This window comes from Carettochelys insculpta, chromosome 16, assembly GCF_033958435.1.
Source record: "Carettochelys insculpta isolate YL-2023 chromosome 16, ASM3395843v1, whole genome shotgun sequence".
NCBI classification, from domain to species: domain Eukaryota; kingdom Metazoa; phylum Chordata; order Testudines; family Carettochelyidae; genus Carettochelys; species Carettochelys insculpta.
The window spans coordinates 33,505,568-33,532,238 of NC_134152.1; the positions used below are offsets into that span (position 1 = coordinate 33,505,568).

Below are 26,671 nucleotides of genomic sequence, written 5' to 3' on the forward strand. Positions count from 1 at the left end.
AATAGCCAAGAAAACTTTCCCAGCTAGAAAAGCAGCATGGGGAGGTAGTATTCTGTTATGACTTTACTAACCATTTCCCAAGTGTCCCTGTGCTTAATACGTGATTTAAAGTATTACCAAGCAGTCCAGAAGGCTGTGTAATAAGGTGCGGGGGGGGGAGGTGTTAAAGCAAAGATAGATGGGAGACCAAAAGGATGTAAAGGAAGAAGGAAAAGGTGAGCATTGAGTCTGCAGCATCTTGAAGGCTGCAAGGGTGAACTTTGTATTGGATGCTGCCGTGTGGGTGAAACGAATTGAGATTGAAGGGCTGGTATGATTTGCACACTCACCTCAGTGGCTGTGTAAAGCTTTGCAGTGCCTTGTGGATCCACGCTTCCCATCTTCAGTCCTTTGCATTTATCCCCTCTGTAGTGTTGACATTGCCCGAGTGTTAACTCAAGAGTCCTAGCAGACCAGTTAGCACTGAACCTGCCTCTGGGTGGCGGCCAATTTTGGTTTCTAATTCTGGATGTTCTGAGTTGAAGTGTACTTCATTGCTGTCTCGTTTCAAGAGCGCTTTGGCAGGGAACCCGCCACATTTCCCGTAGTTGCTGTTTGCTGATCAGACCGATCAGCAGTTGGGCAATGTTAAAATTACTGGGGTGTCAGGGATTCTCTGGTTAGGAAGAGATTAAGAGGCGGGGGTTGGGGAGAAGAAATGTCAGTTTTCGATATCACATCTTGTTTCGTGCTTGCGTAGGGTAGAGCCATGAAAAGCCGCTGTCACCTGTGCCTGTAGGTGTGAATATTCCACAAGTCCATCACTACTGTGACACTCCAGTTCCCCTGCTGCATCTCTGCTCAACTGTGATTCATTTGACTTCAGTCGCTGCATGTGAAATGAACTGATGAACAAACCATCTGCTCCCACAGAGGACAGCCCAGACAACTTTCACGTCTGGTGCTGCATGGCTTGTTCTCACCACTGACGTTTCACTTAATCTTCTGTTCCTGTGTGCGTCCATAAGAATTCCTCTGGCCATTTTCCTTGTGAATGTTTTTTGCTTTGGTGAGCATCCATCCCCTGATACTGCGTCCATGTGCTCCACCATGGGATTACATTTTAGATGCATGTCAGTTAGTGTAGTCTATGTGAATCTTTAATTCCATTAGCAGGTGAGGTCTCCCATTTGTTCAGGAAAGACTTGAACTGGAAATTTTGGTGATGGCTTATAACACTTGAGCATCACAGTCTTTTGTAAGCCACTGGGGATGGCATGATTGACTGGCAATGGAATAGAGGGCAGTTTTGTTCTATTCCCAACAGCAACCGGTCTGCTCCTACACCATGGGCCAGGCACCTTCCCACTGTTTCCATTTAGAATCTTAGACACTTCGGGCTGGAAGGGCCCTCAGGAGGTCATCTAGTTCAGCTCCCTGCTTCAAGCAGGATCAACCCCCCACTAAGTCAATTTCTCCTTCTGCACAGGGGCGGTATGACCATGTCCGTGGTTCTGCACAGGGGCGGTATGACCATGTCCGTGGTTGCAGCACCTGGGAGGCCCGAGTTGATACTTGCCTTCTCTTTTTGCACCAATAGAGGAAAAGCACAAAGTGTATGTCCTGCAGCAGCTAGATGCCCACAGCTGGCCCATGTGAGCCAACTTGCTTCTGAGAGGAACCCTGTAGGATGCGAGAGAGCCAGAACGTGGTCCAATCCCAAAGGCTACAAAGCAACAAAACAGCCCCACAGCGTGGGCCCTCTGAGTCTGAGCTGGCACAGACCAGCCCCAGGTTTTAATTTGCTGTGTGAACATACCACAAGTTATCATCAAGCTTTCCCTCTGGAATACTTCTCTTGCTTACAATGTTTCCCTCCCTCCCAGTTACAGGCGCATAGTCCTTTTGCTCATTTTAAATTCAGATCTGATGTGCTTCTCCATTCAATATCCTATCCCCATGTCCATAGACTTGGCGCTATCTGAAAGTCCCTTAGGGCTGCAGGAATGAGTGGGTTAGCAAGGCTTTCACAGCTGCATTGAGAGTATTAACCAATTGAATTCACATGCATCACTGAGATTAAAAGATTTTTGTTCTCCAGTAAGATGCCAGCATCCTTCCAGGGAAACTTTGCTGTCATGCCTTTGAATTCAGGCACTGTTAATCTAATAAATACAGGAAGTTTACTTTAGAGCTATTATAAATAGCTAGCTGCCAATGTGGTATGTGGTTGTAATGATCCTGGCTCATAATGTATGGCTGTCAATTGACTGGAAAATGTAATTGCTGGGGACGTGGCATTTAAATGAATTTAAATATCCTGTCCCTGTTCCCTTTGGTGCTTTAAAAATCCCTGGCAGTTATCCTTTACAATGGTTAATAGGCAGCAGTCTGTGGATCAATAGGGGATTGGCAATCAACCAGTGTAATCCAGCTGAGTTTTCTGCAAAGGTCAAAATGGTAAATTGTCAGTGGACAGGAGAATGGAAAATGATGTGTACAGAGCAGTCAGTAACTGATAACAAGGATGTAAAAGCTGTGCAAATCTCCACTTCCCTGGATGGGTTTTTAAACGGCTATAATCACAAAAATGCAGTAGTATAATTTTAGCTGTTTGCTCTCCAGTTACCTGAGTGGGAATGAGGGAGTAGCTCAGAGATGAAGTTACAGCAGTGTTTCTCAAACTAATTTGGCCACAGAATGCTTTGGGGCTTGGAATATATTGGCAGAACACGTACATGCGGGTCCGAGGGGTAGGGAAGTGAAGGGTTTCATAATGAAAAATTGCCACATGTAATGCTCAAAAGTTGATTTCAGAGAGTGAGGTTTTATAGATCTCATTTTACAAAGAACAAAAAAAAAAAAAGAATCATCTGAAAGAACAACTAATGTCCTTCTGATAGAACAATTAGCAACCGTATAATTAAGTAAAACAATTAAGTACAAATGCAAAACAAAACATCAAGATAGCTAAAAGAGAGCTAGCTAGTGTCTGTCTTTTGCACAGAAATAGAAAGGACAAATTTTCTTTTTGAGCAAAAGACTGTCCTTCCTTAAAGCTTAAAAGCATTTTCATGAAAAAAATGCAAAACAAATTTGGTATGGAAAAATACTTCTAAATTTTGTGGTTTTTTATAAATTTGCTATGTTTGTAGAAAACTGGAAAATAAAAATAAGCAACATCTGGTGCGTTTCTATTTTTAAATGGGAAGTGGTTTTGCATCTTTTGACCACAAATCCGCTTAATAATATGAACGAGGCTGGAGAGTTGGATCCTCATATCAAGTGATTTCTCTGTACGCTACTCGTGCCCAAACAATCTGAATCAGCTGATTGTTTCAGCACAAATTGCATAATTATACTATTATGAATGTGTTATTAATATACCTACAATCTAAATACTATTTAAACGTCTTACTGTTTTTGATACACACAACTTCATCTTTAATATTTTAGAAGGAAAAGTATAACTAGTATCAGCCGTTTTTCATGGAACACCTTTTCCCATCTCATGGAACACAGTTCAGGAAATGCTGGGTTACAGGAATGGGGCATCTTCTAACTTCAGTAGAGGTGACTGTGCTTGATCATGCTTCTATTTCAAGTGGCTGCTTCCCACATGCACTACCCCTTCTGCTTTAGTCTGTCCCAACCAGTGCTTAGCTCAGACACTGAATCCTTCCCCAGACCTAACAACAAGCTCTGTGAAATAAAAATAGAGACCCGCTCCCTACGCTATTGACCTTCTGTGGTTCGGCAAACTCTCCACCTCAGCTCAGCTCAGGTCCCCCTGGACTAGAGAGGTTCAACCTGTAGCTGCATGAACCACGGCTGTGTCTCTTGCAGAAGAAGTGGAAAGTCGGTCTGATGGGTAAGTTACACGGGTGATATTTTAGGGTAGATGCTTGTGGAAGGAGAAGGATGGATGACCTAATGTAGCAGCAGCATTACACCTGTTATCCTTTTGTTGGCATAACTGCATCGGAGACCAGGGCTTAGTCTGAGTGTCTCAGTTCCCCAGCAATGCACTGGGAAAAATCACACTGTGTGCACTCCCAGGGACGGGGAGAATGAAAATTACACAGAGCCTCACAGGCCCCAGGGGTTTGAAATCTTGGCCTAAATTAAGTAGTTGGTGGTGGTTCCCCAGCTTGTCTGGCTTTGCTCCAAAGGCAGGGGGCCCTGGAATGGCTTTTCCTAAAATTTCCCTGTATGTTTTCCAGAGGCAACGATCGCCCCCTAGTGGAGCAAATATGTATCGCTGACGTCTCCAGAGCAGCTGGGCTCCACATTTCCGAAAGAGCTGCTGCCCTGGAGAGCAAATCAGACGTGAAGGTAACACAGGGTCCAAACAGTTCCAGCCCAGCTCTGACTTTGAGGGGTGGATGTGCTGCACTGCTGGCCCAGGCGATGCTTCACTCGCCCTGCGCAGAAGCTGTAGCCGAACGGACTCGCTTTATTTCAGCGGTGCTCGTTATCTAAAGTAACCAGCAAGAAGCTGTGGCTGGTGCTTGAGTTAGAACCAAAGCTGGAAAAAGTACCCCAAAGGGCACTCGAGTAAAAGTGCTGCTGCTTTCGCTCCTGGGGGCTTGAGTACGATAAAGATGCGACTGCTGGGAGTGCGCCCGTACCTACTTTTACTCAAGTAATTTCCCAGAGGGACACCGAGGACTGATATTTAAATACGCCCTCCCCCCAGCAGCTCCACTTTTACTCAAGTAACTTTGTGGGTACTTTCCCCACTTCGGGTTAGAACGTGCGTCTAACTTCGGCAGGGCTTTCCAGAGGTTGAGAGCACAGTAAACTCTTGACTTAACGGACTAATGGGGGAAAAGCGTGTCCGTTAATGCCAAACGTCCATTACTGCCGCCTGGTTATACAGTGTGATGATGCACCAACCTTCCCAGCCCCTCCCTCACTCCTGTCCTCTGCCCCATTCTTCCCCTCTCACCACCATCTCCCTCTCCCAATGACAGGGAGAGAAGCTGCATGCCAGCCTGGTCCTTCCACCTCCTGTGGTGCTCAGTGCGCTCAGTGCCACAGCCTCGCTAGCTCCAGTGGCTACTTCTGACATCTGTTAAATGTAAACACCTCCAGGCAGTGTGGGCCCATGAGCTCTGAGCTGCTACCTGACCGCAATGGCCACCAGCAGAGTCTGGTGGGCACCCCCCCAAGGAGATGGCACCAGCCACTGAGCCCCAGAGTTCTCCCGAAAGGGGACTACAACCTCGCTGTCAGAGGGCTCAGGTACAACGGAGTCACCTCTAGTGCCCTGAAAGGCCATGAACTTGGCAAGGCCTTGGTGTCTTCACATCCTTGTCCTTTTAAAGGGCCTTTTCCAGGAAACGTCCTGTGCGCTGCTTGCTGGGTGGGTGCAATTTAAAACTTTTGTATCTTGTGACATATTTTTTCAGACCCCCTCTGGTCTGTCCCAGCCCCCGTGAGGCGACTGGTGGTGCGAAAACCCATGTTCCCTTGGTCCACAGTGAAAACTGGCCACAGAGAGGGACCTGGGCGACTCTGTAGCTTCCCAACTCACCAGTATGGAAACAGAGCCCTGTGTAACTCAACGGGATGGACCAATGTTAGCAAGAGGCTTTATTGTGACTGGCAAGAGAACGGTGCCAGCAGGGGCAGCAAGTAGGGCAAACAGCCTGAAGGGGAGGCACCGAGGCAGAGAAGAGGAAGCTCGGGCAGAAGGGAAGGAGATGGGCAGGGGACGTCACAGCTGCAAGGGCTGCACTATGGGATCCTGTTAGCTAGCAAATGCGCTGGCACAACACTGCCCCCTGCTGCGTGGACAGAGTTGCACCGCTGCAGGCCACAGGCTCCATACTGCTAATTGCGATTCGCCTTCAGCTCAGGCCTGTGGGGCTTTGATCTTGAAACCTGCAGCAACTGTGACAGTCCTGGGGCCAGGAAGACGGTCACAGATTAGTTGCAGTATTTTCCCTCACTCAAGTTTTGGAATCTCTGACCCACCAGAGCCCACCAGCCCCTGACCCTTGGGGTGATGTCCAACCTTGCCATGGGCCTGTGCTCTGCACCTCGGGCCGCTCTGAAACCCAGCTGTGTGCAGCTGCCTTCGGGCAGGTCTGGCTAGGAAGCTGCATTTGCAGCAGCCCCTGTGCGGTGTTACAGCCAAGACCATTTTGCTCCTGGAGCACGGGCATGAAAGAGGCAGCTGAACAGCTGCTTGGGGGGGTGCCAGCTGCCCAGGCCCTGTGTCAGGGACCAGGAAGGGAGGGCTCACTCCACGCCAGCTGCGGGGTCCCTGGGAGGGGAAGTTTTCTGACAGATGCTGTCGCTGGGTGGTTGCCTGACACAGATGATACTGGGGACCATGAGAAAGCGCAGCAGAGCCCGGGGACTCCTCCAGCTGTCCTTCGTGAGGGCACCAGAGCCCGGCAGAGGGGCCTGGCCATCCTCTGTCTGGGAAGTCATTCATTACACATGCCGGTAGAGCGTCAGCTCCGTGGTTGATGGTTGGCAGAGGAGGCTGGTAGCAGGGGTGAAACCCCAGGCCCCCGCGCTGGGGAGAGACCCGGGAAGGGAGCTGTCCACCCTGTTCCGGACAGAGCTCCTCAGCTGCCAGGGAAATGGCCGTTCTGGGGGAAGGAGCGGGGATGTGGGGCTGAGGGAGGGAGCCGGCATTTGAGCCCTGCACTCACAGGAGGCAGCTTGGAGAAGGCACAGGGACACGCAGAGATTGGGGCCCTCTGAACGGGGTGCAAGCGCCATTCGGCAGAGTGGCTGAAAGACCGCTCCTCTTTCTGGGCCAGGCCTCGGAGAGTCCCCAAGCCACCTACATTATGTCCAGCAGCACCCACGCTGGCTGGGGGCATGGCTGACCCATAGGCTCAGGAGCTAGGCCAGCTGCATGCTGCTCCCACCGCCCTCGCTGACAGGAGCACGTGCCCCTTGTAGGTGAACTTTGGAGAGGGCTGTGGGCCCCCAGGAAAGCACCCTGCTCTGGTGCTTTGCTAGGCTCTTGGTGCCCCAGCCGGACTGACCTGGAGCCAAAACGGGGCTGCTGGCAGTGCAGACTCCCCCCCACCCCCACAGAGTCCCCAGGGGCTGGGCCTAGGACAACCTGCCCAGGTAGCCAGGCTCCTGCCCCAGAGTGCTGGCATTGTTACCATTGGGCCCAATGGGGTCCTCGGTTCCTGGCACCTGGGCCTCATCCAAACCAGCCCGCTGGGACGGCAGGGGTGCACGTTGCTCTGCACTGTGCCAGTCAGGCTGTATTGCACTTGGAGTCAATATTGCCGCTCTCCCCATGCTGCTGCAGAACCACCGTCTGCTCAGGCCAGACACAGGACTCACTGGGCAGAGCAGCTGCAGGGTGAGGTCTCCCTCAGCTGCCTCCTGGCCCGCTGGGTGCCCAAAGACACCCCAGGTGCCCATTTTTACTGGCAGGAGGGGTGCGTGCAAAGGTGCCTGAAGTCCCGATGTCACGTCGTAGCTCATGAGCTGCTCAAAGCCCTACGGGGCATCTCAGAGCTGGGGTTCCCCTACCTGTCTCCACAGCAGGCCCATACCAGCAGGCAGCTCAGAGCATGTTTCCTGGGTTGGGCTCTGCTTGGAGTGAAGATGTTTGGAGTTGGCTGGTGTGTGCAGCTCAGGGTGAGGGCTCAGCTGGGAGCCAGGCCTGAAACCTCCCTTGGCCTGAGCGGAGCCATGGTGGGCCCCTCTGGGCCAGCCTGGGTGGGCTTCTCTCTAGCCAAGCGGTTCCGCCTGTTCTCTGATTCTCCTGCCCGAGCAGACAAAAACCACTGGCCTAGGACATCACCTGCTCCCCTTCCAGCACCATGAACAGTCAGTTACACAAACCACACCCCTAACCGGCCTGGTGGCCACAGCCTGCACCTCAGAGGGGAGCACCTGGCCACCGGGCTCCGTTCCCAGTCACACCCCCAGCAGTGCTGGGACGCAGACTGCCTGGTGGCGCTCGCTGGGTGGAGACCAGAGGCATGGCTGCTGTGGTTCCACCTGGCCTGGGAACAAAGAGGCATCCCAGAGCCAAGTCCAGAGGGGCCCTTCATCCCTCCAGTGCCTCGCAGCACTGGGTGGGACTCGGTTGGGTGCATTCTTAACCCCTCCCCCCCCCAGGCACTGCTCCTCCAGCTGCACCATGCAGGGGTGGGGTACACATAACCTCCCCCTTGCCCGGCGACGGGCCGTCCCTGGAAGCACATCAGCATCTTTGGCCTGGGGAAGAAGCCGGTACGGTACAGGATTAGCGCTCACCACAGCCACAGGCCGCTCACCCTGACTGTCCCTGAATATGGACCTACGGCTCAGGGAGGCTCCAATACACCCCATCCCAGTTGCTCTCCTGCCCTTGAGCCGAGAGCAGGGCAGTAGCTTCCACCATTGCCTGGGTATTAAATGGTGGCTGCATCCCTGGTCCTACCTGGCCCTTCAGGTGCTGATTGTGGCCAGAGATTATCCCCGTTGCCATAAAGCTACTTACTGACACCACCCCCGTGGGGTGGGAGTTTCCAGCCCTAGGGTTTACCTGGGGCCCAAGCCTGTCAGGCACTGAGCACGGTGTGGTTTTGTGTGAGCATGAGCTGGTTGCTCATTGGCTGCCTGAGCCCCACACCAGGCACTAGTAAAGCAGCTCAGCTCAGCAGCAAGACTCACACGGCATTGGAAAGGGAGCAGGAGCATCCGCCGCAGATGAGGCTAAGTGTGGGGAGAGCCAGGCAGCTTTGCAGGTACGGCTAATTGCTGCCTTTCCTTTACAGCCCTGGACTCGCTCACCGAGCACAGCCCGCCCCTCGCCAGGGCAGAGTGCTGCCGGGGAGGGAGGCGAGGGCAGTTGGAAACATTTTTATTTTGCTCTGGCCCTGCTGCTCCCGTCCCTCCCGCGCCCCCCACCCGACACGAGCCTGGGGGAGGGGCGGGCCTTGCTCATGGCCTCCACCGGCTTTGCCGCCAGTGTGACCCCCATGCCTTGGCATTCATTTCATCACTGGTGTTAACCCTCCCGGAGCGCCCCTGCCGCCTGTCCCAGCCACTCCTTTTAAATCCCTGCAGCCACGCTCTGCGGCTCGCCCATGCTCATGCCACCGCTAACCGCCATGTATATTCCATGCCACAGCATGGGCGACTACGCTAGGTGCTAAATCCACTTCAAAGCCCCGCTGTGCCTGGTGGCAGCAGAGCCTTGGTGCCCAGTGTCGCCTGGCTGTGATGAGGGCTGGGCCCACTAGGTCTGTGATAAATCAGTGCTGTTTAAATGACAGAGCACATAGGCCTGCAAACAAAGGCTCTTTGCGAAACGAGCACACGGCGGCTTTGGTTTCTTTGCAAGTAGCTTTGCTCTCCCCTCCCCATGTGGTCTTTTGTAAGTGCCCCTGGAGCTGGACGTCTCGGCCATATGGCAGGGTAGCTTTTAATCACCAGGAAAGGTGACTAGTATGTTTCTAGGCTTATGTGATGACTCCCATCACCTTAAACCAATAGCTCAGCATGAGAAAGCCCACCCATACCGCGGATTAAATGGTGCACAGAGAGCCCATGGCTATCAAAAAGCTAATGGCCAATTAGAGGGCTGTTTTCGATGCAGGTGCCTGGCTCTAGTTTGCTTTGCTTTTTTTCCCCCTACGGTGCTGTTATTCCAAAGTGCCTTTTAGGCGAAAGTCGCCAATGCTTCACTTACAGCAGTGTCAGGGCCTGCTCCAGCAGCACCACTGCAGAAATCTCCTTGTCGCCCAACTGGGCAGAGCTCGCCCATCAAAGCACCCCCCCCCACCCCCCCGCCAGCCACTGGTGGCCGAAGGGTGGGGGGGGGGGGGCAGCGCAAGCGTCTCCAGCTGGCACAGTGCTGCCCACATGGATGCTTTTGTGGGGGAAATTTACATCGTAGCCGGGGGGGGGGGGGGGGGGGGGGGGGGGAATTGGTTCACACCTCTGACAAATGAACAGGTGAGGCTCGGCAAAGCCTTTGGGACTGGGACACTTGCTGGTTGCGTTGGTCCTACCTGATTCTTCTGGGGAAAGCAGCAAGACATGGCTAGCACAAAGCTGCAAGATCACAGCTGAGCGCCTCCCTCTATTTCCCCCCACCCCAAATCTGTGTGCAGAATAAATTTTGTTGTGCGCACTGAGGCATGCACAGAAGAGCACCACCAATAGACACACAGGCTGCCGGCTGTGGGTGTGCGGCTACCAGCTGGGCAGCGCCTGAAGCTCTCCTGTGTGGCTTCCCAAGTGCTTAGCTTACAGGGAGCGCTGGTAGTGGGAATGAGGCTGGGCCAGAAGCAGTGGCAGCACGGGAACGAAGGCTGGGGCTGGACATGGCTGAGCATCTAGGGGCAGCGCTGGGTGCAGAGTGGGGGTTGTGTGTTGCATCCTCATGTGTCCTGTCCCCCACCCCCCTCCACCCTGTGCTCCCACAGGCACCCATCTCGGAACCCTTCCTCTGCCTCCACCTGTCTCTGCTGTCCTGTGATGCAGCACATTGAGCACATGCAGGTGGTGCCTCCAGTGCTAAATGTTTGCACCCAGGGCCCAGAAGCAGAGCGCCCCCCCCCCCCCCCCCCGCCCCCCCCAGTTCTGAGCGTACATCAGTCCCACACAAGCAGATGTGCCACTAAGGTGGGCGGGACCAGCCTGTGTGGGGCCCAGGGCTTGAGCATCATTCCAGCCGAGTCCCAGGTGCCTGGCTGCTGGTGGGGGGGGGGGGGGGGGGGGGGGGGGGCGGGGCTGTGGGCTGTGCAGGCCTATTCCCGGTTGCAGTGAGGCGTGAGCGCCTGCAGGGCCTAGAGCCGTGCGGGGGCAAAGGCGCTGGGTTTGCAGTCACAGGTGCATGAATGTGCATTTCCTTGCTTAGTGCCTGTTACATTGACTAGCTTGGTGGCTCCAAGCGGTGTAATTAGGGGCCATGTGGCCATGTTTATGGCATGCGGAGTCTCGGCCACGTAATTAGCTTCCACGAACAACGTCAAACAACCCTGTAACTAGGGTGATTTCATTGTGTCACAAGCGCTTGGCTCATGCTGCGTGGGCGGCCCATGGGGTTGGCAGCACCTTGTTGCTCTGGGCCCCCAGATGAACAGTGTCCTGTGTGGTGTTTGCCTGGTGCTGGCCAAGCACAGGGCCAGCTCAAGCCGCACCAACCCCCCCTCCCACCCCAATCCCCTGCTCTGCCTCCTAGCCCCTGCAGCCCAAGCCCGTGGACCTCACTCTACCTATCGGCCCCAGACACCCAATCCCCCAGCCCACATGCTGCCTGGTGGCCCAATTCCTCCCCCTCAGGCTCCTGCTCCACCTCCCCCCCCACCCCAGGAGTCCAATCCCCTGGATTCTTACTCCACCTCATAGCCCCAGTGGCCTAATCACTTGTACCCCTGCTCTGCCTTGGGCCCTGGTGGTTAAATCCCACAGACCTCCTCGCAGTTCCAGTGGCCCCAGCATTCTGGCCCCTTGCTGGCACCTGTGTCCCACCCCCTGCTCTGCCTTCAGGCCCACAGCTCTACCAGGCTGCACCACTCCCCCCCCCCCCCCCGCCCCCTTCTGCCTCTTCCCCCACCAGCCTCCTTGCTCTGTTCCTGTCCCCACAGCCCTGGACAAAGTCCGCTCCCCTGCAGACACTCACGGTGCGTAGGGCACCAGACACCATAAGGACAACCCTGCTCAGCATTGACCTCTGGCATTGCAGGCTGTGTGAGTTCCTTGCCAACGGGCTTGCTAGCCCCTAGTCCCTGTGCAAGAGCTGGCACAGGTACAATGCAGTGAACAGGAAATACAGGGTTGTTTTCCTGATTGTCTGGCAAATCACAAGGCTGGGGCGAATTGCTGAGCTCTGCTCTGGCTCTCACACCCAGTTAGACTTCCTCAAAAGTCAGGATCTGGCACACCAGCTCAGAACACTCACCCCTATACACATAAGGCCTGGGCAGCAGGAGGCCTGGGTTCTGCATCGGGCTTTTGCAGTGTGACCATGGTAATGCCTTTCGGTCCACGTTCTCCAAAGTGGTTTGTAACACGGAGATGTCTCAGGGGTTTGTAGCCAGGGTGGAGGTGGGGGGTGTAACTTGGAAGACCAAAGGCTGGATTTCGAGGGCTGCTCTTATTCTCTGGGTGCTCTTGGAGAATATACGTTCTCCAAAGCACAATAATGAATCTGCACCTTTTCCTTGCCCTGGTTTCACTCCCCTTCTTTGTCGTTCGTTGTGAACTCAGCAACCCAATTAGCAAAGCTGCATCTAATGGAGGATTGTCATTATGAAGGAAAGTACGGGTAGTTTTTTTTCTTTTAAAACCCCAGCAACAAATCCTTTATGGCCCATGTCACGCTGGCCTCCTTCACCTGAAAGGAAAAAGGCAGCTGTGTGTTTGTGTTTTGATCGTTAGCCATTCTGAAATAACCATGTTCTCAGCAGGAGGATAATTACTGGCTGATCAAACACTGATGAAAAGATTCCAGGTTTGTGGCTCAATCCAGCTCCAAGCAAAGGCTGCGGCATGAATTCCAATAGCAGCTGGGGTTGGCCTTTGGACACAAAGCTGTCGTGTACCTTTGGAGTAAGCAGGGCTACATGCCATAATTACCATGAGGCAGGCTGATGAGCAGGCAGTGTCATCTCCATGGGGCACACGGGGCTGGAGGTGGGGCTGCTCTGATACCTGCTGCTTGGATTTTATTTTTAATTAACTTGAAATTTTGGCTGTGGCCAAAAGTTGGCTCTTCAAAGGTGACGTCTCATCCACGTGGCCAGTTAGCTCCCTGTTTGCAGGTGGCCAAGCGAGTTTGTGTTTGCTATGCTGAGCCAGAAAAAGTTGGCCCTGTCTTAGTATGTCCCACAAGAAGTGTGTGGAGTTGGCTGAGGGTGAATGAAAGCTAGTCCATCATGGTTGCTGCTGTGCCCAGCAAGCATTGGAACAGAGGAATGATATAAGGCTAAGGTTTTTCCCCCTCCCTCCGTAACATCCTCAGAAGATTTGTCTTTGAGGCTGATAGCATCATACTGAAACTTTTTCCAGCAGCCCTCATGGACCTCTACAGTTTTGCATCAGGGCGGAATGCTTCCAAAGTGCCCTCACTGTTACCATCCGAGGCTACATCTCTACAGCAAAGTTATTTTGAGATACCAGCCGTTATTTTGAAGTAAGTTTGCTAGCGTCTACGCTATGCAACCGCTATTCTGAAATAGCGGCTGTGTTATTTTGAAAATTGGTAAACCTCATTGCAGGAAGAAAATTGCCTATTTCAAAACAGCTACTGTGAAATAATGCCAATCCCTGCTTACCTGCTCTTTCGAAGTAACTAGGCGCTATTTTGAAATAAGCACTCTATGTGTAGACATAAGCAGCTGTGGCCACACTTGGCCAAAACTTCCAAATGGCCAAAACCAAGAATACTAATGAGGCGTGAATATTCAATTCAGCACCTCATTAGCATGAGCATACTGCTGGCTGAGGACCCCGCATACTTTTGGAAAGGACGCCCATGTAGCTGCGCCAAGCTGTGCGCATTCGAAAGCAGCCCTTTCGAAGCCTTGTGGCTGGCAGCATGCAAATGCTAATGAGGCACTGAATTGAACATGCAGTGCCTCATCAGTATTCTTCCATTTGGCCATTTTGAAGTTTTGGTCAAGTGTGGCCACAGCCAGTAACTGCCCTATTTCAAAATAGCTATTCCAGAATAGCTTATTTCAAAATAGGGCTGCTATGTAGACATAGCCTGAGGTAGCTCGGAAAGCATGCATCACAAGTGAGGGCAAGCTGCCTTGCTGTGCCCTTTGAAAAACATCCATTCTCCAGGTAGGAGTCAGGAAGAACGAATTTGCTCCTGCAATGCCAGCAGGGCCTGCTGCCTAATAGGTTAGAAATACTACGAGAACAGCACCTGCTGCTTCCAGTCCAGGCATGCAAAACAGCTAAGAAATAATCATGTTAAACATTTTCTGACTTCAAAGATGGTTTGGTTTGATTCTCAGGTGGAAGATGAGGTTGGCTCCTATTTAGTTAATGCCCAGTAATGCATATGCAGCAAGAGGGTGATCCGCAGAGGAATGTCTCAACCCTTCCATCCCTAGCTTGTGTCCAAATGATATACCTTATCCCTCTGCTGTTCTTTTTCTTGGCAGGCACTAGGAAAATGGAAGACCATAGTAGCATTGTCCTCCCTGTAATTTTTGGCATAATTTGCTTGGTGGGCACGTTGGGGAACTGCATTGTGATCTACACTACCATCAGAAAAACAAAGAGAAACCACAACACGGCAGATGTCTTCATCATGAGCCTCTCCATCACAGATCTCCTCTTCCTGCTGGGCATGCCCTTCCTCATCCACCAGCTCCTAGGGAATGGAGTGTGGCTTTTCGGGGCTACCCTGTGCACCATCATCACTGCTTTAGATGCCAACAGCCAGTTTGCCAGCACATACATCCTCATGGCAATGTCCATTGACCGCTACCTGGCCACAGTGCACCCCATCCGCTCTGCTTACATGCGCACCCCCTGCACAGCTGCCCTGGTGATCTTGCTGCTCTACCTTCTGTCCCTCTTAACCATTGTGCCAGTGTTCATGTACACCCAGCCCATTGCTCTGCCTGGAAGCAAAGCCGGATGTGGCATTATCCTACCTGACCTCTCAGTTGATATTTATTGGTACACACTGTACCAGTTCTTCCTGGCTTTTGTCATCCCGCTGTCACTCATCTGCATTGTATACTTGAAGATACAGAAGCACATTTCATGTGTGGTTCTGCCGCTGCCGCAGAGGAACACGAGAACCAGGACTAAGAAGATCATGAGGACAGCAATAACCATCTGCTCTGCCTTTTTTATCTGCTGGCACCTTATTACATACTGCAGTTGGTCCATCTCAAAGTCACCCAGCCCTCCATTACGTTCCTCTATGCCTATAATGTAGCTATCAGCCTGGGTTACGCAAACAGTTGCATCAACCCATTCATATACATTGTGTTGAGTGATACTTTCCAAAGTAACCTGATGAAGGCAGTCCTGCCCAGGCCAGCAGGTCAGAAGAGGTGATAGACATGCCCCTGGGAAAGTCAGCTCCTCTGTGAAAATAACTCCTGGCCCAAATCAGGAGAGCCACCTCAGCATGACATACTCTCGTAATACAGACAATTGCATCTCTCTCTCAGTCTTGGTTCCTTAGAGTTAATCCACATCACTTAACTAAATCCTGGGCAGGTGATACAACAGGTGTAAAAGCATAGACTTAAAGGAGCAAACAGAAGGGTCTAGATTTGTCTTAAGCAGGAAAACCAGGAGTAATGGGGTGAATTGGAGCAGAGCATCACTGAGGCTGAGAAAAAAGAATTCCCTACGCTGAACACTACTACTGAGTGGAATAGTTTTGTAATGGGTCTACTGGGACACCCACTGCTTGAGTCTACCACTAAAACCTGACTGAACAGAGCACTCAAGAGCACATCAAAGGGAAGCATTATGCACTAGTCAACATAGCTCTTATCCATCTTTCAGGTCTTTGGTTCTGTTAGTTCACAGCTGAAGTCCATTGGACACCCGACGTGGGTTTAGGAAAAGGATATTTGTCTAATGATGCTCCCATTGGTGGTAAGATGTGGGCTGGACATACTGATTTCTGACTGGCTCCAAATGATGCGTATTTTAATTGTGAGTGGTTACTAATCAGCAATCCTGCCATTTGACTGCGTGGAAGACTTCAGTCAAAACCAGTGATTCCCAACCTGGTGTCTGCAAGGGTTTTGCAGGGGGGCCATTAAAAAAAAAAAAAAAAGATAAATAAAAAGGATCATAGAACATAAGTTTAGTAAATTGCTAAGTTACAATCAATATGTTTACATTAAATACCTTCCAATAATATTAACTGCTGTCCAAAAATCTACATCGTGGTTTCTTTTTTCATTTAATCAAGTGTAGGCAATGGCTAGAACTGGCTTTGATGGGGGTCCACACTATAGAAAAGATTGGGAACCACTGGTCTAATAAAAGATAAGCTTAGGGTTACAGCCAAAAGTGACAGTAAGGGGACCAGCAGATTGGGATAAGGACAATGCATATTTAATAGACAAAACCATTGCTGTCGTTCCAACTCAGAGGAGGAAGAAGAAAGAAATGGCTTTAGTTATCTATTGTATTGTGGTCACTTCCTTTTTATAACAAGAATGCTTTACCATTTAGTAAGTTTGTATTAGTTGCAAATATGAAATCACAATAGTTTTCTCACAAACTGTAAATATCTTGCTAAATATAATGATTGTGTCTAGGACTCTCCATGGCTCCCTACTCGCCAGAACCATATCCCTCACCCGTCTCCGGGTGCATCTACACGAGGAACTAACTCCAAAGTGAGGGGCTACTTCGAAGCAGACTGCAGAGCGTCTACACAGGTTTCCCCTCACTTCAAAGTTAACTTCGAAATTGGGCTCCTTTACTTCAAAGTCCTTACTCCATTCCCAGAGCCATATTCCAAAACGCTTTACCTTACCTTCAACACTGATATTTACAGAACAGTGTTTATAGAGTACAGCTTTACATCCATAAAGAATTATAGTAATAGAAGTAACAGAGAGGAAGCCATGCTAGTCTATACACTATCAGAACAAAAAGCAGTCAAGTAGCACTTTAAAGACTAGCAAAATAGTTTATTAGGTGAGCTTTCGTGGGACAGACCCACTTCTTCAGACCATAGCCAGACCAGAACAGACTCAATATTTAAGGCACAGAGAACCAAAAACAGTAAGCAAGGAGGCCAAATCAGAAAAAGATAATCAAGGTGAGCAAATCAGAGAGTGGAGGGGTGGGGGGTGGGGGGGGAGATCAAGAATTAGATTGAGTTAAGCCACTAGAGGGGCTCGTCTGCATACTTAACTCAATCTAATTCTTGATCTCCCCCCCCACCCCTCCACTCTCTGATTTGCTCACCTTGATTATCTTTTTCTGATTTGGCCTCCTTGCTTACTGTTTTTGGTTCTCTGTGCCTTAAATATTGAGTCTGTTCTGATCTGGCTATGGTCTGAAGAAGTGGGTCTGTCCCACGAAAGCTCACCTAATAAACTATTTTGCTAGTCTTTAAAGTGCTACTTGACTGCTTTTTGTTCTGATAGTAATAGAAGTCGCATGTTTTACTTAATATTCCTATGACATGCAGTGGTTTGAAATTTGTTTTCTTTGTACTTATTTTTCCAAAGGCTTTTCGATATCTCAGAGACTCATAAACAGGGCTGCAATAGTATCAAGTCTGGCCTTCTTATGCTATTTGAAGTCAATATTTGCAAACTTGTGTGTTCAAATATAGTCTCTGAAATTCCTGGGAATGGAGCAGTGCCTTACTTCGAAGTTTAACTTCAAAGTAGGGTGTGTACAGACACTCAACTTTGAAGTAAGCAACTTTAAAGTTATTCCTGTAGTGTAGACACGGCCTCAGCTAAGACGACAGCCAAATATGGACAGAGGAGGAAGGAACAATGAAAAACGTGAATGCAAACGTCAAACTACTATGTGATATTTTTATGTGAAATCCCCTTAAAATTGGTAACTCTGAGCTCATGTATCCAAAATGCCCTATAGAGCTGGATATGAACAAATTCATTGTGCTACTGTGGGAATAAATTTTGTTTTTTCCCCCCAGTTTAATAGGGTGCCATGCATGGAATCATTAAGCAATTCTGTTCTAACTGTACAGGGGTATTAAATCACCTCAAGTGGGTAAAAATCTCCAGTGTACTACATTTCACTTGTGCTGAGCTATTCCTCTCTCCTTTTCAAACCTGATCTATGAAGGTACTTGTATAGCTACTCGAGCATTGTAAGCACGCACTGGGGGAAAAAATAAGACAGAAACCCAATTTCTCCTAAATCAGCCAATGAAGAGGAAAAATAGCCTGATTAATTTGAGCTCAGCTGTGGCTTTGTTGTAGAACAGCTCATTATAATCGGTGTCAGTTTTCTAACTCAAACAGCACAATGAAGACAGAGAACAAGAGCTACTGTATGATAAATAACCTGCATACCATACATTTGTAAAATCATTTATAAAACTATAAAATGATACGAGAATAGAGCCATATTCCAAAATGCTTTACATTACCTTCATCATTGATATTTACAAAACAGTGTTTATAGAGTACAGCTTTACATGCATAAGGAATTATAGTAATATCAGTAGCATGCTTTACTTAATACTCCTATGACATGCAGTGGTTCAAAATTTGTTTTTCCAAAGGCTTTTTAATATCTCAGTGACTCAAACAGGGCTGAAATAATATCAAGTCTGGACTTCTCATGCTATTTGAAGTCAACCTTTGTAAACCTCTGTGCCCAAATATAGTCTCTCAAATTGCTATATAATCTGATGCCTCTCTATGGATATAAGTTCTGAAGTTTGGACGTAAAGGGCGGTGGAATTATCATAAGACTTGAACTTGTGTAATTTTGGACTAACAAGCGGGCCCCTCAAGGGGAAAAAAAAAGGCAAAATATAAATATTCAGATATTTGGGTTTATTAAAGCCACATGCTAAGCTCTGATACCGGTTTGTAGGAAAGCGAAGCAAAAGGCCAGGGTAGGGAGGTCCTGCCGCCTACTCTGCAGTAAAAACCCTGTGGCACAGTTTCAGAGGCTTGGTCAGCTGAGTCAGGCTTGGGCTGCAGGGCTAAAAACTGGCAGTGCAGATTTCTGGGCTCAGGCTAGCACCTGGGCTCTGACATGCATGCCCCTAGCCAGGGTCTCAGAACCAGGGCTGCAGCTCAATCCCAGACACCAACAGCGCAATTTTATAGGCCTGCAGCCCAAGTCAGCTGCCCTGGGCCATGTTGCGTGTCTTTTATTGCAGTGCAGACATTCACAGAATGAAGGCCTTTGTAGCCTCACACCACAGCACTCTGAGAACAACTTTAGAGTTGTTGCCATGTACTGTCATGAGAAACAATATGATGAGACTTTCTAAGGTTATACAAACACTGGGGAAAACCTTCATAAATCAAACTTGAAACTCAGCACTTTATTTTGCTTACTATGTTTGTTGATTACTGAAAACCAAGGTCTAGGACCCATGGAAACAAACTGCCTGCTTGCCTTACGGCCCATCCTGCACTGCACTGTCATTGGAACAATGGATTTATGCTACCATGTGCACTTCATTTAAAAAAAAAGGGGGAGGGGGATGATCCCACCGTCCAATGGAATTGCTGGATTAATAAGACAAGGGAAATAGTATCTTCAGCAACAAATGCCAAAAAGTTGCATAACAAAGAACAGGCGCCCCCGCTGCTACTTCTGGTAATCCCCAACAGCAAAGTGTTGGGGAAGAGGCTTTCCCATTGCTTACAGCTAAATGCCCATCTTGTTAACTTGAGCTGTGAGCTTTTTTCCAGGTTCTCATGCTAAGAGCTCTATTTCTTCCTCAATATCTGCATTTAGCAGTGGTGTCATTGAGAGTTAAATGCACATTTCACTCTCTGTGAATTTTCATTCCTATAACAAACCCCATTTTTGTTGCTGTTGGTACTCTCAAGTGTGATGAAGGGAAATGGGAGGGAACTGGAAATGGAACAATATTTTTTGTGTCTCGTATTTTTAAAAAAAAACAAAAGCCAACTGCTTTCACTGACAAGTTTGGAAGCATTTACTCTTAATGCTTATCAAGTATTTAGCAAGCATGTTCTACAGTACTTCAAAATGGGATTATAATGGAAAACCGCAGCAGCAGTGTGAAGAAGAAATTACGTGCATGAATGTTCCACTTCAGTGTTCTCCGATTCCCTTCCTTTTGGAAGGTATTACAATTTGAGTTTTCTACAGCCCCTTCAAAAATATTAGCAAGCAATTTTAGGCTTATGCTCATGTTTTGAATGCATAGAACCATTTTTTTTTAAAAAAAAAAATGTAAACTGGCAATTCATTAAATAAAAAATGTATAAAAGCTTGATAAAAAAGTAGTTTGCAACATACCTTATGGCTTGAGCCTTCCCATTATAATTGAAAAATCAATACAAATACAGTGCCTGACTTCCATGGACATCTCTGAAAATCTGCCACCTCCCAATTGTCTAATATTTATGAATCCCATCCGTAAGAGACACTATTGAAGGGTTCTGCATCTCCGACGGGCTCACATCGTAGCCCAGCTTCTTCATGTCCTTAGTCACCACGTTGAAGGAAATGGTCACAAAGCCTTGGGATCGTACTGTGGTCACTAGAAATAGGAGGACAACACCATTAGCTGGTACAGCTGATTGAACAGTCATTAAATATCCTTCAGACTACTGGGATGTGGTTCTTCTCAGTAGGCTCACAGACTCCTAAAGCAGGGGTCAGCAAACCCCAGCACGGGTGCCAAGTGTGACACATAAGCCTACTTTCATCAGCATGCAAGGCAGAAGATCAGCCCCGCCACTCCTCCACGCAGCCAGGAGCTTGCTCAAAGCCATGCTGGCTGTGGATTAACAAAAGGCCAGCTAATGCTACCAATCACCACCTAACTGGTAAAGCTCTGCATCTTAATTTGTTAATTAATGAAGCTGTTATAAGTAGGACTGTTAGTGACTTTAAAAAGTATCACTGGCACTGGGACCATCCAGAGGTCAAAAAATCAAATTTCGGCACTCTGCCTCAGAAAGATTGCTGACACCTGTTCTACAGCTTTAACAAAGAATGAGAATGGTCCAAATATGGTACAGTCACAGAGGAGTTAGAAAGAGTAATTCCTGATCATTTACCTTCACGTCCTTCTCCCTGAGCTACCACTCTGGGGTCAGTGAACTCTGGACGTCTTCCCATAAGCCAACTTCAGGAAGGAGAAAAGAAAACAGTTTAATGATGGGGTCACATTTGGTAATATTCAGATGTGTTATAAGGACATTTCACTGCAAATAAAAAAACATTTCCTCCCTGTTCATAATTGGGATTTTTAAAGTTTGATTAATATTTTTTTCTTACTACTTACCTACTTTGATGAAAGATAAATGTCATTTTTGACCAGCTTTTCCTTTGTGCTAATTTCACATTCTGGCTGTGTCTATACTGGAGGTTTCTGTCGACAGAACTCAAGGAATGACTACACACATAAAGTCTTCGGTCACAGTGTCTCAACAGAACTCTGCTTTTGCCTCGACAGAATTATCCCTCAATAATTTGAGGCATAACTCTCTGTTGACAGAGCAAGTTGTGTGTAGCAACAATCTGTCAACAGAGGTTCTGTCGAGATTTCTCTGTTGATAGTAACTTCCATCAACAGATGCTTCTAGTGTAGACATAGCCGGTTACGTTTAAGATATTTCTGGGTGAGGGAATGTTTGTAGACTTGTGCAGCCCAAGGTCTCCATTAGTTCTAGCTTGTAAACATTAACATTTTATACCAGGGTGGAGGAAAATATGAGAAAGAAAAGCAATTCAAACAATACAAAATAATGCATGTAGATAACAGAAGCAGTTATTGTTCAAGAAAAAGAACAGGATACAACCAACAAATTCAGATACTCCTTCTTGGGAAGCAAAAAAAACTTCCCTTGTGGAACAGTTCAATTTTATTTTTATAATTTTTATGCTGTATTTAACATTCTGCATCCTCATAATGATTGTTTTCATCATGAAGTAATTGCTGCAGCAGATGTTGTTGAATTACAAGAAGAAAAATAAGTGTAATACTAGTGAAAGCTATTATAGAAAAAAATTAATGTTTACTTGAATTCTACATAGGAAGACAGCTTTATTTGCACTCTTACTGACCCAATTTTATCAGCATCAAGTTTCAAATAATAGAGAGAATTTGGGGTTGTTTGTCTTTGCTATCATTTGGTGGGTACTTTTCAAAGACATACATAGCTATAGCCCGCACAGATACAAAATCTATATCCGCATCTGCATCCATAGCCTCAAAACTGAGCCACAGATATCCACCTTGACATCTGTGGATGCCTGTTGATATAAAGCCGATACCTGTGGATTTGCAGGGCTCTACATATTCCTCTAAGATGGCAGTAATATAGCAAGAGCTTTTCAAACTCATGCTTTCAAATGCATGGATGACAAAAAGTTATACAGCATCACTCCAACTAGAAGGCTAATATTAACTTTTAATGGAAGGCTTTGATGCATATAGCCACATTGCCCATTAAACTCCTTTGGAACGTCTTTACCCATACAACAATTCACATGTGCATGCATATAACAAATAGAAACACCACCAATTAAAACAAAAAATGTTCCTTCTCATGTTAACACCACCTTTGATTATTACCTTGTAAATTTTTGTAGCCTAGATGTGGATTCTGGAACAAACATAGGAATGGTTCTTCTGTGACTAAAATGGAATTGATAAAGAGATTGCATTTATTGACGAAAGGCACCTTCACAAATGTACACATATAGATTTAAAAACTGAAGTGAGACAGTCACTTGTAAGATTGAACTAAAGGTTTCCCATATACAGCTTGCATGGGGAACTTGCAAAGGGCACAACACCAGGTAAGGGAGCATTTCAAACCTGAAGTGATACAGTCCCTCTTACAGACCCAACAGTGCTGAAGAGAAGCCAGACCCTCCACAGCAGTTAGGTGCCTAGCCCCCACCGAAAGCAATGGGGCTTAGGTGCCTCAATCCCTTTCAGGATCTGGGCCAGATTGTGGATTGGAGGGTAGATGAACAAACTAAAGCTGCACTGAATAAAAGGCATCAAATCTTAGACCCGATCACCCTGGGTTTCTGTCAGAGAAAAGATTCCATGTAGAGATGCTTGAGGACATTTATTTTGGCTCCAATAATTTTACCATAGAAAATAAAAAGAGAAAGTGAAGATTAAATTGTATTTGGGAGAAACATCTGAAACAGAAAGATTAACCAATCCTTAACCCACCTTCCAGGTGTGAACGGAACATGAACAGCTCCATAGCCTCGGACAACATCATTTCCAAAAAGATCAGGTCCATAGACACTTACTACTATTTGGGGCCCTTAAAAAGAAAACAGGAGTTAATATAAAGGGATTAACGTGCAAGGAAGGGGATGGATTTTGCCCTAAAGTTTCTTAAATTCTCTAAAACTTATTGTTATTTATCATTACCTGAAAGCAACTGTAAAATGTTAAGAATTGCAGGTCCAAAATATATTTACTTGTATTAGGGAATTAAAAGCCAGCGGGTACATGAAAGCAAACAGGGTCAATTGTATTACTGAAGCAGTGTAAAGCGTTCTGATTTCTAAGAACTCTCTTCATTCAGGAAAGGCAATTAAAAAGGATTAAAAGAAATATGATACCCACTGAGTTAACAGTGTGCTCCAAGCAAGCTTAGTTGCCTCAAATGATAAAGGAAGAGACTGAAGTAATTTCATATTGAGAAGCTTCGAAAAATAAACTGCCTAAAAGCATCATCAAAAGAAGCAGCAAACAATGGAACATAAGCCATGACTTAAGCTGTAATATTGTTTTTCCCTTTATTCAAAAGGCAAAAGATGACAAAGAACCCTGCACGTTTGCGATTCTCCCATGACTGCTGGGCATAGTCTCCTTCATTGAGAAGGTCAGATCGGCATGTTATGGAGACTCACAGAAGAATTTCAGCCTCCCATTCCCAAACCACAATCTTCATGTACCAAATGCCTGTATTCAGCCATATATCTTTTTTGTGGTTTACTTACAACCATAGGGATTGGTACTTTTGAAGGTGATGTCAACTGGAAAATTCCACACAAGAGCTTGCTGGGCATCTCTGTTTTTAGAGGTGATCTGAGATATTCCCTCTTCCAAACCCTAAAACAAAAAGCTCACATATTATATCAATACAAGCTGCTGATACTAACCAACATTATAAAATAGAAAGTATGTATGCTTTTAACATATTATAATGTTTCTCTGCCTGCTTTCAGATAGATGATCAGGGCCACACTCCAGGACCCACATGAAATAACTTTCACTTTTAATAGCCAAATCTCCTTTCCTTCCACTTGTACATACGTATAATATTCTGCATGTGCAAATGGTAGGATGGACATAAAACTGATGCAGAATTAAGCCCACTTAAAGTCTGATTCTTATTTGTAGTAATTTGCCAAGTAGATAATCTTATTAACATTTACAAAAAGCATTAACTAGATTCATAATGACTGACAGTAGGAAGTGCTCTGAATATGTAAACCACAAAACAAGGGGGTAAGTGTAACTAAACCAATAATACCAAATGGCATATACTTCACAGTCTCACTTTTCAAAGCACTTATACCAACATTAATAAATCTTTGCACTTCCTCTGCAAAGCGGTAAGGAATAATTAATCTCACTTTCTAAACAAGGGACCAGGAGAACAAAGAAAAGTGAAGCGACTTGTTCAATTTTTAGAGCAGAGGTGGTATTCGAATTCAGGATATAGCCCCAGAGCTGTGCTCAGTTCACAGCCCACCCCACCTTTCCAAAACAACTTAAAGGGAAAGACACCTGTAGCCCCCACATCCTATTGTATGTGTTTCCTGAGCTTTTATTTATTATTGGCATTAATGTAGTACTTTGGAGACCCAGTCGTGACCCAAGACCAGTGTTCCCTTTAATTTTTCCCACTCCTGAATGACATGAAGTTTCTTATGTGGACCCGTGTGGAGGTGATGTGGGACACATCACCCTCATATCAGTGCACATAACAAAATTCATGTGGGGGGAGTGGGGCCAAGGGTTACTGAATATAGGAAGGAGCTCAGGGCTGGTGATGAGGGGTCTGAGGTGCAGAAGGGGGCTCCAGGTTTGGGGAGGGGGTTCAGGGCTGGCAGTTGAGGTGCAGACAGGAGGTGTGGGTCTTGGGTATAGACTAGGGTGCAGAAGGGGCTATAAGCTCCAGGCTATGAATGAAGGCTTTGGGGTGGGGCTGTGAATGAGGGCTTTGGGGTGCAGGACGGTGCTCTGCACTAGGTGTGCGTGTGTTGCGGGGGGGCAGCCCACGCTAGGGCAGGGAGTTGGGGCTTGGGTTTACCCGGCAGCTCCTTGCTGGGATGGTGATGAGGGGCTCCCTTCCCCCGGCGGCTCTGTGCTGGCGCCAGTGGGGAGAGGCACCCCCCGCATCACAGCAGCTACAATTGCTGGGGGAGCGATCTCCGTGCCGCAGCCCTGAGCTCTCGCCCGGCGTTAACGGGAAGCCGCACGGCCGGGCAGCAAAGGAACTTAGCCCAAGACCCCAGCGCGCTCGGTGCTGTACAACCGCCGAGCAGCGGCCGCCCCAAAGCCCGCACGCTGCTGACCCCGCCCGCCCCACGGGGCCACGGGAGGGGCCTTGGCCGCGCACCTACCGCAGCGGGGGCCCAGTCGGGGCCGTAGACGAAGCAGTATTTGCAGTAGAGCTCGTCCAAGGTCGGGAACTGGAGGAGAAGCAGGACAGCAGGTCAGTGCCCCCCCCCGCCCCGGGGAGACGCCCCCCGCCACGGGCCTCAGCTCCCGGCCAGCCCGCTTAAGAGCCCTACCTGGCGCCTGGGCCCCGATCCCCGCTGGGGAGCCGGGGCTGCTCCGGTGCGCCCCTCGCCGTGGCCTCTGGGCTCGGGGCGGAGCCCAGGCGGCGCGCTGAGGCCAGCCCGGGGCAGAGGACCTCGAGCGGCGCGGCCGGACAACTCACCTGGGCGCTCTCGATCTGCCCGTTCACCATGAGCAGGAAGACGGTGGGGCTGGCGGCAGCGGCCATAGCAGCGGAGGCCGCTCTGGGCCCGTTGCTAAGGGCCGCCCGCCTTGGATACCGGACGGCGGCGCGGCCGGGACAAACTTCCTGCCTGCGAAGGGGGCGGGGACGGTGCAGAGCCTGTGGGGAAAACGTTCCTTCAGCCGGGGGGGACAGCCCCAGTAACTCCCCAGGGGAAAAGCTACCCTCCCTGAGAAAACGGGGGGAGCCCTCCCCGGGAGAACTGAGGTGCAGCCCCCAAGGGAGAGGGAGCCCTCCCCGGGAGAACGGGGGTGCAGCCCCCCCAAAGAGAGGGAGCCCTCCCAGGAGAACTGGGGTGCAGCCCCCCAAAAGAGAGGGAGCCCTCCCAGGAGAACTGGGGTGCAGCCCCCCAAAAGAGAGGGAGCCTTCCCCGGGAGAACTGGGGTGCAGCCCCCCAAAAGAGAGGGAGCCTTCCCCGGGAGAACTGGGGTGCAGCCCCCCAAAAGAGAGGGAGCCTTCCCCGGGAGAAATGGGGTGCAGCCCCCCAAAAGAGAGGGAGCCCTCCCCGGGAGAACTGGGGTGCAGCCCTAAAGGGGAATAGTAACAGAGAGGTGGCCATGTTAGTGTATTCTAACAAACCAAACCAGCAGTCAGGCAGCACTTTAAAGATTAACAAGATGATTTATTGGGTGACGAGCTTTCGTGGGGCAGACCCACTGCTCCAGATCTGGAGGAAGCCGTCCCCAGGAAAACGGGGGTGCTGCCCCCAAAGGCGAGGGAGCCCTGCTCAGGAGAACTGGAGCACTTTACAGGGTAACGGATTTATTAGGGCATAAGCTTCCGTGGGTAAAACCCACTTCATCAGATGGAAAACCCTGAAGTGGGGGCAGCATTGGCTGTCCAAGCCCGCCTGGGAACCCCGGGCTGCTCGAACCATGGGAATGCACCTGTGTGATGAAGCATGGAGGCCACTAGATGTCACAGTTAACCCACACAAGTTTGAAATGCAACCCTAAGGCTACCAGGGCATGACCTGATTTTAAAATAACTGACCTGTAGCTGACCTACACTTTGTTTCTTATCCCGTTTAAACCGCATGTGGTTTCTTATCT

General features: G+C 48.8%; 1 protein-coding gene and 1 pseudogene across 2 annotated transcripts; one reads left to right on the plus strand and one right to left on the minus strand.

Annotated features, from left to right (window-relative positions):
* Positions 1-2,717: 2,717 nt before the first annotated feature.
* Positions 2,718-15,121, plus strand: LOC142021869 (melanin-concentrating hormone receptor 1-like; annotated as a pseudogene).
* A 2,893-nt stretch (positions 15,122-18,014) lies between these two features.
* On the minus strand, positions 18,015-25,643 carry B9D1 (B9 domain containing 1). 2 transcript variants are annotated; one of them, XM_075010886.1, is made up of 7 exons: positions 25,539-25,643; positions 25,219-25,287; positions 23,587-23,698; positions 22,805-22,901; positions 22,190-22,252; positions 20,670-20,737; positions 18,015-20,146 (listed from the first exon to the last, which is right to left on the minus strand). In XM_075010886.1, exons 1-7 carry the CDS (start codon positions 25,602-25,604, stop codon positions 20,001-20,003), a joined length of 621 nt encoding a protein of 206 aa, XP_074866987.1. In that variant the 5' UTR covers positions 25,605-25,643; the 3' UTR covers positions 18,015-20,000. The 2 variants fall into 2 exon arrangements, with proteins under 2 accessions (XP_074866987.1, XP_074866988.1); XM_075010887.1 differs by lacking the exon at positions 25,219-25,287 and having other exon boundaries at positions 25,539-25,613.
* Positions 25,644-26,671: the final 1,028 nt, after the last annotated feature.

What these genes read in the sequence shown, in the direction of transcription:
- B9D1 (XM_075010886.1), bottom strand. Translation starts at nt 25,604, where the DNA reads ATGGCCGCTGCCGCCAGCCCCACCGTCTTCCTGCTCATGGTGAACGGG. An exon ending in GGCAGATCGAGAGCGCCCAG is followed by an intron (nt 25,288 to 25,538) that starts GTGAGTTGTCCG and finishes CTTCTCCTCCAG; the next exon opens with TTCCCGACCTTGGACGAGCT. An exon ending in GTTCCGTTCACACCTGGAAG is followed by an intron (nt 22,253 to 22,804) that starts GTGGGTTAAGGA and finishes ATTCCATTTTAG; the next exon opens with TCACAGAAGAACCATTCCTA.